This window comes from Montipora capricornis, chromosome 10 (genome assembly GCF_036669925.1).
Source record: "Montipora capricornis isolate CH-2021 chromosome 10, ASM3666992v2, whole genome shotgun sequence".
Lineage (NCBI taxonomy): Eukaryota > Metazoa > Cnidaria > Anthozoa > Scleractinia > Acroporidae > Montipora > Montipora capricornis.
The window spans coordinates 31,469,978-31,489,977 of NC_090892.1; the positions used below are offsets into that span (position 1 = coordinate 31,469,978).

Consider the following 20,000-nt stretch of genomic DNA (forward strand, 5'->3'; position numbering starts at 1 on the left):
GACTGAAACGAAGAAAACTACAATGTAAGCTAAAAAGCCTCTGACTGAAAAGATGGGCTTTCAGTTCGTTTTTGAAAACAGCCACTTACTGAATGTCATGTATGTAACGTTCTTAGCTCCAAACCGTGAAGAGAAACTGATAAATCACTTCAATCAAGCCCTTACAAGGTTTATTTCAACAACACGATCTCAAGTGCGTCATTTTGCTAGTCACGTGACCTAAGTACAATAGCACAGGGACACCATTACACCTTTCCTTTCGTAAAAGAGAAAAAAAAAGAGAAAAGAACTGAAACTAAAATCTACACAAGTTGTAAATTGAACTATGGCCCTAAGTTGGCGCTAAACAACAAACAAACAACAAGTTGACAAACTAACTAACAAGTTGGCACTAAATGAAAATTTTGCCAGTAATAACAACAACTATACGATTGACTAGAACATGGCTCTCAAATAAAGTGCCTTTCTTTCAAAGTCCAGTTGGTTTCAACAACAGTTCTCTCCACTGATACATCTTAACTTTCAAGCATAGTCCTTTAAATAGCTTGGTGGCTTTGAAACACGTCCAGCGCGTGTGATCCTGTGCTGGTGTGGCTGGGGCTTGTCAGACACTACAACTTCCGGTTTGCTTGACTGATCAGGTTGTACAGTTTCAGTGCTAGGCTCTTGTAGATGAGACTCTGTTGCACAGGAGTCCGGAAAGTTCGCTGAAGTAACTCTTTGCAGCTGAGGTGACGGGCTGATTTCTGGTTCATTGCGTTCAAAGGGATAGAATGGCTCCTTGCTGCTGCGAAGGTGTCTGCGATTCCTGCGGAAAATTCTACCATCTTCGGTTCTCACATTATAGGATATCACATCTGTTTGGTCCTGTACCACTGCCTTGAACCATTTCTGTGACCTATTGCCAGGTTGGGGTGCAACTCGCACTGTCTCTCCTTCCAGGAGGATTGGGAGCTCTTTCGCATGTTGGTTATAATGATAGGTTTGCTTTGCTTTCCTCTTCAGTATTTGATCTCTTGTTGCCCCTGTATCTGTGGACTGTGGTTTCAGCAGTACTTCAGCTGTTGGCAGCTGAGTTCGGGTGCGCCTACCGAACATTCGTTGCGCTGGTGAAGAATTCATTCCTTCAGTGGGAGTGTTTCTCCAGCTTAGCAAGGGGAGGAGGAATTCTGAATCGGACTCTTTGGCTTTCTTGATCAGAGTACTGGCAGTTTTCACAGCATTTTCCACCCTTCCATTGCTCTGTGGGTATCTGGGTGAGCTGGTTATGTGTTCAGTTCCAGACGATTTAACAAAATTGCTGAATTCTGCAGAATTGTACGGTGGTCCATTATCACTGTGCAACTGGTTTGGGATCCCATGCGCTGCAAAGTGCTTCTTCAACTTGTTAATGATAACAGTTCCTGTCTTGCTATACAGTTGGTCCACCTCAAAATAACCTGAATAGTAGTCTACCGTGCACAGGTAACTCTTGTCATCAACTGTAAAAATATCAGTTCCTATTTTCTCCCATGGTCTAAAAGGAACTTCACGGCAGATTAGTGGTTCTTTGGGTTGATTGCTCTGATAAGCCATGCAGGTGTCACATTTCTGGATGAGGTCAGTGATTTCTGCATTCATGCCAGGCCAGTACAGTGTTTCTCGCGCTCTTCTTAAGCAACCTTGCACGCCGATATGCGACTCATGCAACTTCGCCTTGATCCTTGGCCTTAATGTCTCAGGTATGACACATCGCAGTCCCTTGAATATGATGCCATCATGTACTGAAAGCTCGTCACAGAGTTGGAAGTACGGATGGATGGCTGCTGGGAGTTCCTGCTTTGTATCAGGGAAGCCGTCCACAATCGCTTTCTTGAGCGTTTGAAGGGTTTGATCACAGGCTGTCTCCTTTTGCAATTCTTTGAGTTGGTGTTCTGGTACTGGAAGAAAGTGTGTGGCATGGATGTGTTCCACTTCTACTTCGGTTGGTGACCGCTCGTACTTTATGAGGTAAGCTCTAGAAAGAGTGTCTGCTAGCAGCATATCTTTGCCGGGCTTGTAGTGGATCTCGTAGTCATACTGCTGCAGACGGAGTAGCAAGCGCTGTAATCTCTTAGGCGCTGATACTAAAGGTTTCTTCGAGATTGAGACCAATGGTATGTGGTCAGTCCATAAAATGACTTTGCGGCTGTAGACATAGTTGTGGTTATGTTCCATACTGAAAACGTGTGCCAACAATTCTTTCTAGATCTGCGAGTATCTTCTTTCAGCTGGAGTGAGCGCTCTACTAGCAAATGTGACTGGTTGCCCGTACTGCATCACCACGAATCCAAGTCCACCCTGGGATGCATCTCCTTGGCATTCGGTTGGGTCGCTCTCACTGAAATACTTCAGCACTGGTGCTTTGACAACAGCTTCCTTAATTCTCTCAAAGGCATCTTCCTGTTCTTGGCCCCAAATCCACTCGGCATCTTAATGTGTCAAGCGACGTAGTGGTTCACACATTTCCGAAAGGTCTTGCAGGAACTTTGACAGGTATTTCACTAGCCCAATGAATCTCTGCACGGCTGGCACAACACCTGGGTGCTCCATTTTGACAATTGCTTCAATTTTTCGGGGATCAGGTTTCAGTGCGTCCTTTGTCATGACATGGCCAATGAACGACACTTCGCTGCATTTGAATTGAAACTTGTCCTTATTCAGCTTGATACCCTTTGTCCTGCACCTGTCCAAGAGGTTCTTCAAGTTCAGGTCGTGATCCTGGTCAGCCTCTTCGTCAGTGTCACCTTGACCGATAATAAGGAGGTCATCTGCGATTTTGTACACCCCCTTGAGACCCTCAAGGCATTGGTCAAGCTTCTGCTGGAAACATTCCGGGGCTGGGCTTATCCCATACGGCATACATAGCCATTGGTACCTTCCCCATGCTGTCTGGAAAATTGTCAGCTTACTCGAAGCGTCATCCAATTGAATCTGGAGGAACCCATCCTTAAGGTCAGCTTTGGTGAACACTCTCGCCTTAGACAACTCTGGCAGGATGTCATCAATAACTGGCAAGGGATAATGTCTCCGCTTCAGTGCTTGGTTTAGGCGCTGTGGGTCAATGCACACTCTAACCTTCCCGCTAGGCTTTTGCGTTGCAACCATGCTCGATACCCATGGTGTTGGCTTGTCCTCTTTCTCAAGTACACCCAAGCCTTCAAGGCGGTCAACTTCTTCTCTTAGTTTGCCTTTTACTGCCACTGGAACACGACGGGGTGGCATTACTACTGGCGGGACTGTCTCGTCAACTTCTAAGTGTAGTTTTCCCTCAATCTTGCCAAGGCCTTTAGACAGGTCAGCATACTCTGCTAGGACTTGCTCTTCGGTCAGACTATTGATGCTGTCTTCGATAATCTCAGGTGTTTGGTGGTCAGGCTGCAGGATGTTCTGGTGCTGGACTACTAGGAGGTTCATTTTCTGTGCTGTCTCAGCTCCCAGTAGAGGTGCGAAACCATCCTCAACTACGACAAACTCTGCTACATACTCTGTATTGTTGCATGGGTTTCGGATGTGGACGCTTACTGTTCCTAACACTCTCAATTTAGACTTAGAGTAAGTGATTAGTTCTCTTTTTGTAGTCTGAATTTCTCTGTTGTCTGGGAGGCAACTGCGGGGCAGGACATTACAAGATGCTCCAGTGTCTATCTGCATCTCCACTGTCTTCTTTCCAATTTCCATGACTGCACTGATTCGCTTCTTGCTGTGAGAAACACTATAAACTTCTCCGGCAAATGAGAGAGCCCAAAGTTCATCCTCGGATGAAGTTGGTGCATCTCCGTGTACCTCATGCACTCTCAGCTTGCTCTGCTGCCGGTTGCTGCGGGAAGGGGCTTTGTTACCAGGCTGTATTTTTTGCATGCAGACATTGCTAAAGTGGTCTTTCCCCCCACACGTATTGCAGGTCTTTCCGAATGCAGGACAATCTTCTTTCTTACGCTCATGTCTCCATCCACAATATTTGCAATCTCTCATGATCATTTGCTTATTTCCTGGCAAGCCAGCGTTTCTTCCGAGGTTTGGCTGTGCTCGAAACTGTGGCTTCGACTGAGTCTGTCCTTTCTTTGATTTATTCAGATAATTTATGGTGTCTGAGCCATGGCTTGATATCTCTTTTAGCTGGCTATTTGCCGCTTCGGCTGCTCGGCAATAATCCATGCATTTCTCCAGTGTTACATGTAGCTGCGATTCTTGAAGTAGCTTTTTACGAAGGGCATTATCAGAAATTCCACATACTAGCCTGTCTCTGATCATTTCTTCTTTTAAAGTACCGAACGAACACGTGTCTGCCAATGTGCGGACTACAGTTGCGTAGGCGTCGATTGTCTCGCCAGGCTCTTGTGAGCTGTTATTAAACTTGTAGTGCTCGTAAATAGTGTTAGTTTTACCTACGCAATAACTGTTCAACAGCTCTAAAACTTTGTCAATGCTACCTTGCTCTGCTTCGGACGCAAAGGGTAACCCACCGTGGATCTCTATAGCCTCAGACCCAATACAGGTGATAAAGGTGGCGACACGGTAATCTTGCGGTTTTAGGTGCAAGCCTGTTATTGTCTCGTACGCTTTCCACGTTTGCAGCCAGTTTTTCCAATTTCTTGCCAGGTTTCCTCGAAGTTCCAGCCTTGGCGGTAACGGAACATTAGAGGTGAAGACTTGCTGTGTGGAATTTGAAGTCGGTGCTGTGCTGCTGCTTGTTATTGGCGAAGTTGTGTCATTTGTGCTGGCGTCCATATTTGGTGAGGGTTTCGTCGCTATTTCTTATCAAAATCAATCCAAATTAAACTAAACGTGAGCGAAATCTTGCTGTACTTCTTGCTCAGAAGTTTACTTCTGACACCATGTAACGTTCTTAGCTCCAAACCGTGAAGAGAAACTGATAAATCACTTCAATCAAGCCCTTATGAGGTTTATTTCAACAACACGATCTTAAGTGCGTGATTTTGCTAGTCACGTGACCTAAGTACAATAGCACAGGGTCACCATTACAATGTACATGTAAGTTAACAGGCAGGCTGTTCAATAATTTAGGAGCCTCTGCATAAAGAGATCTTGCACTGAGTGTGGAAAGCATTTTTTCCTTTGGGACACCACAATAGTAAACTATCGTTTGACCTAAGATGATATAATGACTTTTGCCTTACATTAACTATATCATTACGATTAGATGGAGGTAATCCATGTATCACACACGTTAAAAGTTGAGTAAAATCTTAAAATGCATGCACAAGGAAACCGGCAACCAATGAAGATCATGCAGAGATGGTGTTATCTGTGGGTATTTTCTAGTGTCCATTATTAACCTAGCTGCACCTTTGTGCACAGGTTGGAGCTTAGGAAGTGCATACAAAAGAGCGTTACAATAGTCTAGGTGACTAGTTCTAATTAAAGCACGTATAATTGTCAGTAGAGATACCCTCGACGAGTATTTTTTTATTTGCAAATGGTAAAAGGCTACATTACATGTCTTATCAAGAGAAGCTATGATCTTCGCAGTTATTTCACAATTGCGTGGAGAAGCCTGAAAATATGGTATATGATTCGTTTAATATACCATTTCATCATTACATGTCTTAGTTGTAATAATCAGTGGAAGTATTTGTAAGGATATGCGCACTGTGCTCGGTCTGGAAGCCGTGATGGCATAAAACTGTTAGTGTTCATTTGTATCTATGTTTATTTGCTTACATCAATCTTAAATAACAAGGTCATAGCATTAGTTACATGAGTAGCCATAGTTTAAAAAGTGCAACTTATACAGCTGTATGATCAAATTTTTATCCTTGAATTTTAAGGTTTATCACATACATTGTAGAATTCCAGGAAAGATTAAAAACACTGTTTATCATTTGGAAATATCTGCATAGGTTCCGCAGATATTTAATTTTAAAAAATGTGTAAAATAGGCAATTAAGAGACATCATCTACTCAACCCCATAGAACATCAAGTATATAAATAGAGTTATCTTTGTCAATTTACAGCAGAAACAATTGAAACTTGGTAGGTTGATAGTTCTACAGGCAACACGGCTGTAAAGAAATTGGTTTCCATGGCAACTCACTCTTTTCCAATCCCCTTCAACCTGATTTCAATATTTTTGGTAATCTTAAGCTAGAAAAACATTCAACAAGGCCACAAACTCGACCAAACATATTTATTGTTTGCAGGCTCATGCAAATGAGGCACCAGACTGCATGTTTATGTCTTAAAATGGCTTCGATGGGGAAAATGTAAATTTTGTCATTATGATAGTAGCAGTTTAACTTATTGTTAAGTAACGACCCCAAATTCCACGTAGGACCAGATTAATGCATTCATTAAATACATTTTGCTAAGTCACTGCCTTTTTCCAATTAACAGAAATTCCTTGTTTTCATGCTTTCTAATGATATTTTCTCTTCATGCTCTCTTACGTTCGTGCTATTTGTTTGTGCGCAATGTTACTCCGCGGGTAATACGACTGTAATATGTCGCATTAGTGAGGTTGAGGTTTTAAAACCTTTGCCAAAACCATGGACGATAAGTCTTGCACACCACTGGATCAGAGAAGATCGTGATCAGTCAAGATTGATTAAAAAATATTTATGAAAGTCAAGTAGTCTACTTCGTGACTGATATTTGCGTTGTTTTATGAGTCGTGCACTTGTCTACTTGACTTTCATAAATATTTTTCAAGCATTAGTGAAAGAAACATGGCGACAAAAATGCCGGGGAAAAAATTCCAGGCCGGCAAAAGAATGGCACAGTTATAATTTCCAAATCATCATGAAATTTTAAACAGAAGTGAGCAGGAGGGTGGAAAACTCGAGGACCAACTGTTGCGTAAATTTAATGGGACTGTATTTTTTGAAGTTCTTTTCCTTTACTTAAGTGAAAAAAGAGCAGAAGTGTATTTTCGTCCTCGTCTGCTTGAACAGTGCAGACCTGCAAGGAAACAGCTAGCAATTAAATTAAACGTGACAAACGAAATTTTTCAAGAGCTTTGCAACATCACATCGATTTTACTCGTTTAGATCATCAGTGATCTCTATTTTTTAAAGTTTTCATTTCTCGTGCCTTGTCGAGGATGAACTCTACTGTTTCTGACATCCCTAGTGGCATGCAATTATTTAAAAATCCCACTCCTAAAAACTTATGCATGGGAACCTTCACTCTAACAGTTTATTGTTATGATTTTCGATGGATGAGCAGATGAGGCTACGTTTCGTTATTATGACTGATTTATCGAAATTAAGGCATTTTTCCACTGCCATTTTCTCCGAAACAAAGTCGGTGACCCTCATTTGTTTTTCATTTTTGGAGTAAGTAGTTGATAACCTAATTTTAGTCGAGAAATGAAGAAAATCTCACCGTAGGAAGATTTTGGCACAAACGTCCTTAATAGTCCTTTCTTATATCACCCTATATATTTTTTCAGAAAGAAAGAGGTGTCATACATGTAGTTTACAATGACATCTGGTTATCACATCTTAAGTGCATACGAGAAGTGGACTAGAAGAAAGCATGCCACCTTGGTTACAGGGATGTAGCCAGGATTTTTCAAAGGGGAGTCAAAAGTGTCAAACAGAGGGTAATCACCAGGCCCCAGTTGTTTAAACAATGGATAGCGCTATCCAGCGGATAAATCACTATCCAGCAGATAAACACTAGCAAAACCAATTGAGTTATCCAGTGGATAGTGATTTATCCCGCGGATAGCGCTATCCATCATTTGAACAACTGGGATCTTTAGAAGCTCTGATAAGGTGAAATGATTCCGGGAGGATCTATGTCTAGAACAGAAACGAAAGGAGAGCGAAAGAGAACGACAATGACAAAATAGAATACCAGTAATAGTTCATACTTAGTGGAAGAAAAGAAGCTACTCCGCAAATTCTTTCCTTGGGCACTAAACCGTTTCTTATTTTTACGGATGCGTTATTTAAAGTGGATGCGTATTTTTAAAAGGTGGTTTAATTGGTTCTTCCTTTGTTCAGGAATGAAAATAATTTTTTTTTGTCAACTGGAATTAAATAACAATTATCTGTTCCCTTTTGGACATAAAGAAAAAGTTGATTTGTTTGTTTGTTTGGCTCTAAAATGCGAGCGAACAAGTGCTTTTTAATCCGTTTGCCCAACTTGTTTTTGTGTGCCTCGACAGTGACAAGAAAAGTTTGCCCTTATGTTATAAACACGTAATTGCAATGAGTTCTTGTAAAATAGGGGGAAATCTCACTACCTTGTGTTTTCAGAAGTTTGTTTAAAGCACCTAAACGTTATTTAACTGTTGGAGCGGATCTTGTTTGAAGTTCGTCCTTTCTTGGTTGCATTGCCGTGTTTTGCTGATCCTTGTTCCAAGCCAAGCTGGCGTGTTTCAATGAAATACATCAAAATGTGAATGATCTCGTTTTCAGAGATAAAGTGGAATAAAGTACACCAGTAAAAGCACTGTTACACTGTGAAATGTTTCGTGCAACTTGTCTCGCAATGTTTTGGCGACAATGTGGCGGGACAAGTTGCATGAAACATTTCACCGTGGAACATACCCTGCAACGGCCAAAATCGTTGCGAGACAAGTTGCAAGAGCTGTTGCCGAAAGTAGAATTAAGTTCTACTTTTCGTGCAACTTGTCTCGCAATGATTTTGGCTGTTGCGGGGTACTGTATGTCACACTGAAATGTTCCGTGCAACTTTTGCCGCCAAAATGACGCCAAAACATTGCGAGACAAATTGTAACAGCACCTTAAAACTCTTCTTTGACCTTGAACTGACAAAGTTTTTTTTATGGCTTCTAATTTTAGCGTGATTTCTATTCGCTGGCTATTGACGAAGGTGTGCTTCTTTTCTTTTAAAACTCATGCAGTTCAAGAAAAATTCATTGCCAAACTGGTGAATTCCAAAGTAAATTTCACACGAAAACCAATATCGTACTCGTCGCTTTGTGATTCATGTGATATTGATTTACAGCATAAAATTTACCATGGAATTCACTAGTTAGGCAATGACTTTTTCTTTAGAAGAAAGCAAAGAAAATGATTTGATTATTAAAGCAGCAACCTCAAACATCAAAACACGGACAATTCAAAACCTTGTATTTTCACTAACCCTACAGGCAGTAAGATTAAATAACCACGGAGCTCCGCTTTTAGGCTTGGCTAAATCTATACATTAATTTTTGATCAGAATGCTTTTAATTTCAATAATAATTATATAGATTTAGCCAAGCCTAAAAGCGGAGCTCCTGGGTTGTTTATTCTTACTGGCTGTAGAATAAACGGCTTTGGAATTGTCCGTGTTTTGGTTTTTCCAGATATTGCTTAATAATGTCATTTTCTTCGCTGTCGAACTAGTGAATTCCACAGTAAATTTCTCCCGAAAACCAATATTGCATGAATAACGAAGGGATGATTGCTATATCGGTTTTTCCAGCGAAATTTACCGTCAAATTCACCAGTTAGGCAATTTATTTTTATTGAATTGCAAGAATTTTAAAAGAAAACAAGCAAATCGTCAGCAAGCGAATGGAAAAGGAAGAAGCCATTTCAGAGTCGACTGTCAAAAGCCAGTGAATAGGAATCATGCTAAAATTATAAATCACAGACGTACTATAGCTCTTGATGCAACAGATCGTTTTTGTTGGTTCAAGGTCAAAAAAGGAGTTTTATTGATGTACTTTATTCCACTTTATATCAGAAAACGAGATCATTTACATTTTGATGTATTTCATTGAAACACGCCATCTTGGCTTAGAACCAGAATCGGAAAGAAAGGACAATCTTCAAACAAGATCTGCAACAAATTACATGTACCTGTACTGTACATGTTCTAAACAAACTTATGAAAACACAAGCTGGTGATATTTCTCCTTACTTTTACAAAAACTCATTGCTATTACGTGTTTATAACAAAGGGCAAAATTTTCTTGTCACTGTCGAGGCACATCGAAAAACAGTTAGGCAAACGGAGTAAAAAAACCTCTTGTTTGCTCGCATTTTAAAGCCAAACAAAGCAGCAAACAAATCAATTATTTCTGTCCAAAGAGAGTACAGATGATTGTTATTAATTCCCATTGAGAATAAAAATTCGAGTTTCTTTCCTGAACAAAGGAAAAGACGACTAAACCACTTTTTAAAAATATGCATCCACTTGAAATAACTCATTCGTAGAAATAACAAAGGGTTTAGTGTCCAAGAAAAGAATTTGTGGAGTAACGTCTTCCACCAAGTTTGAGCTATTACTGGTGTACTAAACGTTTTGTTGTTCTTGTTCTCTTTTTCTCTTCCTTCGTTTCTGTTCTTCTGTCATAGGCTGTCCAGGCATCTTGAAAACTAATTAGATTCAAAACGAAAAATCTTAAGATGAGACATGCCAAAAATTGCAATTCAGAGCAAATTGCAGCACTAAACAAATTAAAAATAAACACTCAGCTTTAAGTTTATATCCCTCCAATGCTTGACTTGAATAACTACGTAGCCACCAGTGTGTCCTGACCACAGCTGTATTATGTCAAACCTGGATTGAAACCAGCGAAATGCAGAGAAAAAAAAATTCCAAACCATTTTCCACCTGAACACGAAAGGTGTCAAGAGCTTTAGTTGGCGGAGCATGGCCGTGTAGCTGCGTCGAGCCACAGAAAGAGTGCAAAAAATTAAGCCTTGTTGATGCTCAGGTGTGAGTGTCTGACCTGGGTTGAGCCTTCCCTGGTCAGCAGTCATCTTAAAAGAAGAGTTGACCTCGATAAGGTTCAATTTGAGCCCACAATATAATCACGTGATACTGGTCAGCGGATACCTTGTTTTGACAGGTGTCAATTGACCAGAACATTATGTCCAATGTCAAAGATGTATGCTGTAAACTAGCTAGAGTGTCAGCGGAAGTATTACCTCGTTGATGAGCTCTTAACTTGAACCCGTGATATGGTTATGTGATACTGGCCACATTGGCATACATTGGAGGGGGTACGGTCGTACGGTGACCAAAACCAAATTTTCTCGCATCGATGGGTTACCATATTTTCTTAAGTATGGAGCTCCGCTATTATTGCAGTATTGAAGGAGAGTAGTGCTCTATACAGTTTACTGGTATTGATTCATTGTATCCATTTTTACTTGTTTCTTTTCAGTTAGGACTTTTTTTGTTTTATTCAATTTAGTTACAGCTAGTAGCTAATAGTTACATTGTAACAATGACAATTGTTCTCTATTTTCTTATTTCCTTTGTCATTTTTTTTTTCAATAGTTCAACTTAAAGCAAACTATGCTAAAAAGGAAGTGAAAATTACTCAGGTAAAGTTGGAATTTCTCTCTTAAATTGGAAGTTGTTTTGCTTGCATATTGTGAACTAAACCACAAACTCGATCTTCACTGTTAGGCTCACCAAAGTTCACAGTTAAAGGGAAAGTACTGTCTAGAAAAAGTTTCTCTAAATTACTAAAGCTATTCCCCAGGAATTCCAAAATAATTTTCTGCGGATTTGTCCAGTTCCCTGTTAAACTGGCGGGTCTAAAACACAGGTCACATTCCACAGGTCACTCGTAGCATGTCATTGTTTTACGTTTTTAAAAGTAACTCAAAAACTCCAATTTGGTTAACTCTAGGCCAAAAAGCCCTACTTAGGCCTAGGGTTAGCCAAATTGAGGGTTAGGGTAAAACCAGAATCTGGAATGCGGATTAAGAAATCTGGAAAAAAATTCCAGAATACCATATGCAAACTTCAACCAAAGGCTTAAACTCATTTAGGAAAACAAAACTAAACGAAGCGAAATACAGAAAGAATCCTAAACATTCATTAAAGCTAACCGTAGGCCTAAACAAACGTTTTTAGGCCAACTGCTATTGTAGCATTGGTAAAAGGTTTGTTTAGGCCTAATTAGGCCAAATGTTAGCTTTAATGAATGTTTAGGATTGTTTCTGTATCATTTCGTTTGGTATTGTTTTACAAATTAGTGTAAACCACATGACTTTGGTTCAAGTTCTTATATTGGATTCTTGATTTCTTATTCCGCATTTCTTCTTCCGGATTCTGGATTCCCTAGTTTTAGGCAAACTCCTTGGAGAGCGCCATCTTGGATATGACGTAGCAATAGTGAACAAACGTGTTCGACCTTACCAAGTTCTTTGTTCCCCGATCACTTTCTCATGCAATGTTGTATGACCTCTCTGCTCCAACAAAATCAAATGTAAGATGGACTATAGTAAATGGTCTTGTGGTTCAATAGGTAGTAGGCTAACTACCCATCGAACCACAAGACCATCCTCGTCCCCAGGGCCTCTCTCCTACCCTTCTTTGGAAGAGAGACCCTGGGGCAAGGTTGCCACAAGACCGCGGCTGCTTTCGAGGGGGATGAATTAGACCCATGTCTAGACTTGAGAACACATATAAAAAAAAGTAACTGAAGCTTCCATCCGAAAATGAAAATTTAAAGAAAAATTGGCCAGAGAAAATAAACTGACGTGGATGGATTCCTCAAACCTGAAAACATGACTGCTATATGAGTAACACTAATTTGTGGAACTGCAGACTGCGGCACCTAGAGAAATGGCTGTTTTTATTGAAACTACATGATAAAAACAATGAGATTTATATTAATGTTTGTTAAATATCGACTGTACCCACCGATTATCGCGTTCCAAGTGCCATTTTTAGCTGTTATCTGCGTATTTGCTCCATCTGATTAAAGTTAGCCGATTAACTGGTGGATTGCGTGACAAATCACAACTCTACCAACTCATTTTACAACCTCAAAATACGATCCCGCTTGGTTTGAGGATTTTAAAAAAATTCTCGCAACATGCAGGTCACGTGATGTTATTGGGTGCCTCTGAGTTGTCATGTTTGTTTTGTAGCTTTCGTTTAACGTCTGTCTTAGTACCTTTCCGCAGTTCTTAAGGCAGTGGGCGAGGTTAATATGTAGATTTGTCGGATTTTTACGAAATTTGGGCTAAATGATCGTCAGATATTGGTGCACGAAATGGTGTCAGGCTTTTAAAAAATTCGAAATATTTTTACTTTGACACATCTCTGTGTGTCACGAAATGGAAAATTTTCTATTGGTGAACTTCAAAGTTTATTTTCTTTGAAACCAATAGGAAGATCCTAAACACCCGACACACTTTGGTAGCCTATAAAGTGCTGATTGATATAGTACAGTTTGTTTTAATGTGCGTGATAATGCGAAGGTGGGTAATTCAGCTAAGTGAACATGTATGGTTTTGAGTTTGAAGCTTCGTGCGCGCTAAAGAAAGCCATAATAAACAAAAATGTTCACATATTTGGATTCTTCATATTATTTCCTTTTCGGTGATATATAGTTTGCTGGAGTTTTACCGAACATAATGTGCTTACGAAAGATTGCCCAAGACTGGTGTCCACCAAAGAAAGAATACACTCATGTTGGACCGTTGTGATATTTTAAGGTTGCATATATCTGCTGGCAAACCTTTGGTTTCAGTGCTTGGAGGTCTAAAAGAGCTCGGAATACTCAAGTACAGAGGACCAGGGAAACGGAGGGACATTAGAGGAAGCAACAAATTTTGCTCTAGGATGTGTAGGTTGGAAAGAAAACAACCGATAGAGATAGCAAGGAGTCGTCGCCCTGCTAAACTTCTTCGAGAGTTATGGCTAACAAGATATCTCACTTCGATTTCTCGTTAGAAACCATGCCAACCTCCTAACAAGTCTGAGTTTGCGGTGCCGAAATGTATGTTCATTAATATATGCAGAAAAAACGAAGAACAAGGTGCGGGTGTCAGTTGCGCTGGAGACAGATTTGAAAAACCATGATATTGATGTGTGCATTGTTACTGAGACCCATTTAAAGCTAGAGCAGCCCAATGCTGTGTTGAATATTGCGGATTTTAATATCTATAGGAGCGATAGGAACTGGTCAGGACTTGATACGAGGAACAAGGGCGGCATGGCTGTTTAGGTCAAGAAAAACTTATCTGTTGTCGATGTTTATCTCTCAAGGCTTTATGAAGTAATTTGCATAACTCTCTGTCTTCCTATGGGGCATAGATTTCTTGTGTGTGGAATTTATCACCTGCCTAAGCACAGTTATGCAGAGAATGATCTAATGAATTATCTTATTGATTACACAGATAATGTACTTGACGCCCACCCACAAACCGTCATTGTTCTAGGTGGAGATCTCAGTGAGATGGACATGGATGAATTACAACAATTGCCTGGCTGGAATGTACTGGTTGATTTCCCGATTCACACTTAGATAACTGTTTAACGAACCGGCCCGAATTTGTTTGCAAATTGCTACCCTTTTCATGTGTGAAAAATCGGATCATCGAGGTGTGGTTTTGCCTGCAGGATCTAAACTTCACTCTGTGCGTTGTAAAGTTCACATCCGGGACAGACACCTACATAGGAAACAGGATTTTTACATGGCTTTGGTAGAGGAGAACTGGCGAGAGGTACTTGAAACCTAGACTGAAACAAGACGGTAAACAAACTGGAGACAACTATACGGGGTCACTTGGATAGGTGTATGCCAGTAAGGGTGGTCACTATGTCATCATGTGACCCTGCTTGGATGACCCCTCTTGTTAAAGCCATTCTGAGGTCGAAATCGAGGGTGTCCGATGAAGCTCAGTTGAAAGAGTTGAATAAGAGGATTTCGGAAGTGATCAGTGAGAACAGAAAGCAGTATAATCTGGGTGTGATCAGCTGGAAGCAATGGTGGAAAGGTGTTGACCTGGTATCACAGTGAAGGAACGCAGCCCTTATTACCTTAGATAGTGAGTCACTGACGAGTACTTTGGCAATCTATGCAGCGACAATAACTACCTTCGACCAGTTGATGTCCACATAGATCCAGATATCAAGGCTCCGACAATCCCTGTGGGACTTGTTTAGAACACTCTGTCTAATCTGAAGAAAACGGCAACCGGCCCAGACAAAATTCCTATTTGGCTTTTAAAAGAACACGGGGAATGGAATCTTTCCCTGTCAACTCATTCCTGGCCTGAATCTTGGAAAAGAGCAAACATCAATCCATTACCTAAGGCTGATGTACCTAAGGAGAACGGTGATTTCTGTGGAATCAGTGCAACACCGGTGATCGCTACAGCTCTTGAAAGGGCTGTATACAACACACATGTCAGACACATTATGGAGCATCACAGAGAGTGTGGGAACTGCACATCTGCGCTGCTGACTATTCAGCACCAGATACTTAGATGATAATAACTGTAAAGTTGTGCGTCTCTTTACCATGGACTTTCCCAAGGCATTTGACTCCGTGAAACGCAATCTTTTGTCCAACAATCTTAAACGATTACATGTATCTCCATCTTTTGGTAATTGGTATCACAGTTTTTTATCCGGTAGACAGCAATAGTACAGCTGTTATGGTCCAAAAAATAGCTGAATTGTTCACTTTTGTGATAAAAGCATGAAACTTTGCATTATTACTACTAGCCACGTAACAAACAATTTCTGATATGGATCCAACCTTAGTTAAGCCCTGGACTCCAGATCTGCGCATGTCCTAAAATTGCCAACATGAAAACGAGACTGAGGTTCAAATTGCTTTCAAATGAACATCCAAGTAACAAAATTAACACGGAACTGGTATATTAATAACATACGCAACATATTATCTGTGCTAGAAAATAATTAAGATGTGATCATGTGACCTTTCAAAGTTTGCGACTTAAGCTTGGAATGCCTGGGGTGGAATGTCAAAGACAGGGGCGTGACGCTATAATTATCACCACAATTAATTTACAGCATTGATTTATTATTTTAAGCCATGCTTTTTCCGCGTTTCCTTAAATCCGTACTGTCCGGGTTCCATCTCCAAACATAACATGCGTTTGAGTATTGCTCTTGCTAAATATTATCAAAATGATATTTTACGAAACATGCAATGAACTTTTGTGTTGGAACATGACGGGCTCACTAACGCACTGTATCTACCTCATACATGGCTCAGATTTCTGGACGATATTTTCGTTATTTGGACTGAAGGTTCAGATAAACTGAAAGTATTTGTCGATTATCTCAACTTCATCCCACCATTAAATTCACTTGTTCCCATTCCCTCACAAATATTCCATTCCTTGATGTGATGGTCTCACTCAAGGATGGTCTCATAGAAACCGACCTTTACACTAAACCCACTGACAAACATCAATATTTACTTATCTCCTTGTGCCACCCCACCCACACTAAACGTTCCATTCCATATAGCCTTGCACTTCGCCTTCGACGCATATGCTCCGACAATGACACTTACAAGAAACGCTGTAAGGAACTTATGGACTACCTCGTCAATCGAGGTAACGAACTTAATTTCCTTAAAACCCAGATACTATGGCTTCTGACATTTCCCGGAACGACGCTCTTAAACCCAAACCTAAACAACAGAGAGATACTGTTCCGTTCGTCATTACCTATAACCCCGCTTTACCTAACATATTCCGTATAATTCACAAACACTCTAACGTGCTTTATTCATCTGGTCGCTGTAAAAATGTTTTTACTAATCTCCCTGTAGTAGCCTACCGGCGTTGTAAAAACATTGATGATATTCTAGTTAGAGCTAAATTACCGGAACCTACGAACACCGACCAATCTGGGTCTCCATCCGACTCGTTTCGGTGCAATGAAACTAGTTGTACCGCCTGTCCTTTTATTGAGAATGGCCGTAATCAATATACTTTTTATAGTACTGGACAAACCTTTAAAATCAAATCACATATTACTTGTGAAACCCCTAATGTAATTTATATGATTCAGTGCACTAAATGTAATCTTCAGTACATCGGAGAGACCAAACGTCGTCTTAAAGACTGCTTTAATGAACATAGGCGACCTATTATAAACCCGGTTTGTAGTTATACCCCCACTGCGGTTTCACGACACTTCCTGACCAGTGGTCACACGGAGGATCACATGATCCTCATACCGCTCGAACGACTGCACACTAGCCGTGACTCCATCAGAAAGGCTCGTGAGGCATTCCTCATACACAGAGAAAGAACACAGGAGCCTGAAGGCCTTAACAGAAGAGATGAAATGTAATTTAGTTTAGCTACCTTTTAATTTTCCTTTGTTTCTTTTATCTTGTTATCATGTGTTATTCTCTTTCCTCTTTTTTATGCATTCCCGTTTTTATTAATTTTACACATCACGTAGCCTTTTTATGTCATTTCCGGTAAATATAAAGATCTTGTAACAAGCATTTATCCATTCAATAAACCTGAAGAAGGCTGGTGTTGGCCAGCCGACATATTGTAACAACGCCTATGTTCACGTTGTCTTGACCAACCTTTGCAGTATATTTTCCATTTTTGTGTTGGGTTTAGTGCATTTTTGATATGGATGTTTCTCACTTATTTTTTTCTCTTTATGGCCTCATTCAATTTAAATACAAAAAAGAACTGGGGACTAGTTCTCGTGCTTCTACCGGTTTCCAAGATGGCAGCTGCCATGGTGTTGTACTTACAGTGACTACAGGTAAGACACCTTTCCCACTGAAGATAATAAGTTCAAATAATAGACCAATTTAAACAAGTGAATGCTTTTGAAGTATCTTTTTAAGTAATAACAGTTGTCGTACAGAACAAGTCATGCAAAACATGGAAAACGCAAAGATTCGGTTCCTGGACATTTAAATGGTGAAGAGCTAAATCAGGGTCAGGGAATAGAACACAGCCTTAAAGAGAGAAAGGCCTTATGGTACAAGACGTGTAGGTAGAAATAGTTTTAGTAATGCAAATCTAGAGCGTGCTAAGAAAAGGAAACATGATTGAGAGACCGAAGAGGAAAACAGTGACCTTGAAACAGAAAACACTTGCAGCCCCATCAAGGCCAGGCATTCTAGTCTTCCAGGCAGCTCTTTCAGCAGTCACTGCTTCTTTTGTGAATCAAGTGACATCCCAGCAAATCTTCATTCTGCTTCCACTCTTGAGGTTGAAGAGTGAGAGAATATGCATCTCTTGTAAATGACAACAGGCTGATTGGCAAGCTGGCGTCAGGGGGCATGGTTGGCCTGTACAATCAAGCTAGGAAACTGAAGTTCTCGCTCAACTCTGAAAATGCTTCATCATATAAGCCTATAGAACTTGCATTTTCAGAACTTGTTGCCTTTATTGATGAGAGTCTTGAAGTTGAGGAGCCAACTGTGTTAAAGCTTTCAGATCTTGTAAAGTGCTATTCTTCAAAGCTTAGCGAACTTGGGGGAGAGCATCCTGATAAGATCAATGCTACAAGACTGAAGACCTGTGTGCTGACGGCCTTTCCTGATCTTACGACACATACTCAAGGAAGAGAGGTTCTTTTGGTCCTCAGCCACGAAATCGGCGATGTCTTGCTTGAGGCTAAGAATTCTTGGGTCTCACTCACGTGATCAACAGCCATGTTTTTCAACGAAAACAAAAGAACACGTTAGCATAATAATAGCTTTCAATTCCCGGAGGATTGGATCAGGACACCAACATGGCCGCCATTTCATGATTTGGGGACACCAACATGACGGCCGTGACGTCATGTGAAATCCAAAAATAGAGACTCTGCTTTGCTTAGCAAAAGCAGAAATGATTGTATGAAGAGAAATTCTGCGGGTGAAAAACACTTTTAATGGAACATTTGCAAGCGCCGTTCCAGCCTCACTCATAACATTGCTAGATGTGATAATGAGAGCCCCGACAATCAAAAGGGATTCAGGGGAGAGTCAGGCATGCCTTACAGTTGCTCAGTTGTTGGTTTTTAACACTATATCTCCATTTTGAGACAAATCAGGCAATGCTACTGATGCCATTTTTCACACTCACCATGTCAGAAACAGAGAGTGCCCACTGTCCATATATGCAGCACTTAAGATCCACGGCGCAACCAGAGAAAAAGCTTTGATTGATACCTTCTACAAGCTTGGGATGTGTATATCATACGACAGGCTTCTATCTATCTCTACGGACATAACTAACAGCGCTATCGACAGATATGATAGGGATGGCGTATGCCCTTCCAAGCTATGTGATGGTATGTTAACAACCACAACCGTTGATAACATAGATCATAATCCAAGTTCTACAAGCTCGCATGACTCCTTTCATGGCACAGCAATCTCTTTGGTCCAGCATCCAACCACCGAAAATCCAGGAACAGACAGAGCCACTGATGTGTTCGATCCTAGTAAAATCTCAGTGTCAAAGAAATTTGCCTCACTGCCGTCCTACTACTCTGAGGGACCACCGTTGACTATTCTTTCTTCGGACATTGTTGTTCCCAACACTAGTGCTCGGTTGGTATCTACAACGGATCATGATGCGACCTCCAACAACAGTGATCGAGAAGAAGATTGGTTGGATAATAACAGGCAAGTTCTTAATGAGCGGGAGCTCACAAAAGAAGACATTGTGTCTTGGGCAGTGTACCGGGCTTCAAAATCATCGCTATCATCTCATTTCTCAGCTTTAATATCCTTGCTGCCGCTGTTTACCGAGAACGTTCACTCCCTTGCGATGATTGCACATGCCATCAATGTCATCGGCTCAACCATTAAGCACCTGAATCCCTTCCAAATTCCTTTTGTTGCAGTTGATCAGCCGTTGCTTGCTTTAGCAAAGCAAATTCAGAGGTCAGTTGGTGGTGCGTATGACGAGAGTCATGTAGTCATCATGCTTGGTGGACTGCATATTGAGATGGCTGACTTTAAAGCTATAGGAAAGTGGGTTCTTGGAAGCGGTTGGCCTGAGGCACTAACAAATGCTCACCAGGTGTAGCCAATTCCTTTCTAACAGCAAGCCATATAACACGAACAAGACGGGCTCATCAAGTGACAGCAGCTAGTCTACTGATGAAGAAAGCATATGAAGAATACGAGAAAACTGAAGAGATTGATGGGCCAGCCAGACCGTTTGATGAATGGAGAGAAGGCTACTACTGGGCTACTTTGTTAGATTTTGAACTTGTCTGTCTCCAGCTTGTCGGAGCAAACGGGGAAGCTGATTTTTCGTTGTATCTCAAAGCTATTAGAGAGCTACTT

The 20,000-nt window shown here is 40.8% G+C and overlaps 1 protein-coding gene across 7 annotated transcripts in view; it reads left to right on the forward strand.

Moving 5' to 3' along the window:
- The window catches only part of LOC138019971 (bifunctional polynucleotide phosphatase/kinase-like), a 215,248-nt gene that overhangs the window by 26,679 nt on the left and 168,569 nt on the right, over positions 1-20,000 (forward strand). For 5 of the 7 annotated variants that reach the window (XR_011126282.1, XR_011126283.1, XM_068866956.1 and 2 more), the window contains exon 2: positions 11,234-11,280. Coding sequence is in view for 5 of the 7 variants with exons in the window: in XM_068866956.1 (XP_068723057.1) it covers positions 11,234-11,280 (47 nt within the window). In the remaining 2 variants the exon portion in view is untranslated. Of the gene's footprint in view, positions 1-4,620; positions 4,755-11,233; positions 11,281-20,000 lie in introns of all 7 variants that reach the window. The other 2 variants (XM_068866957.1, XM_068866959.1) reach the window with 1 other exon arrangement.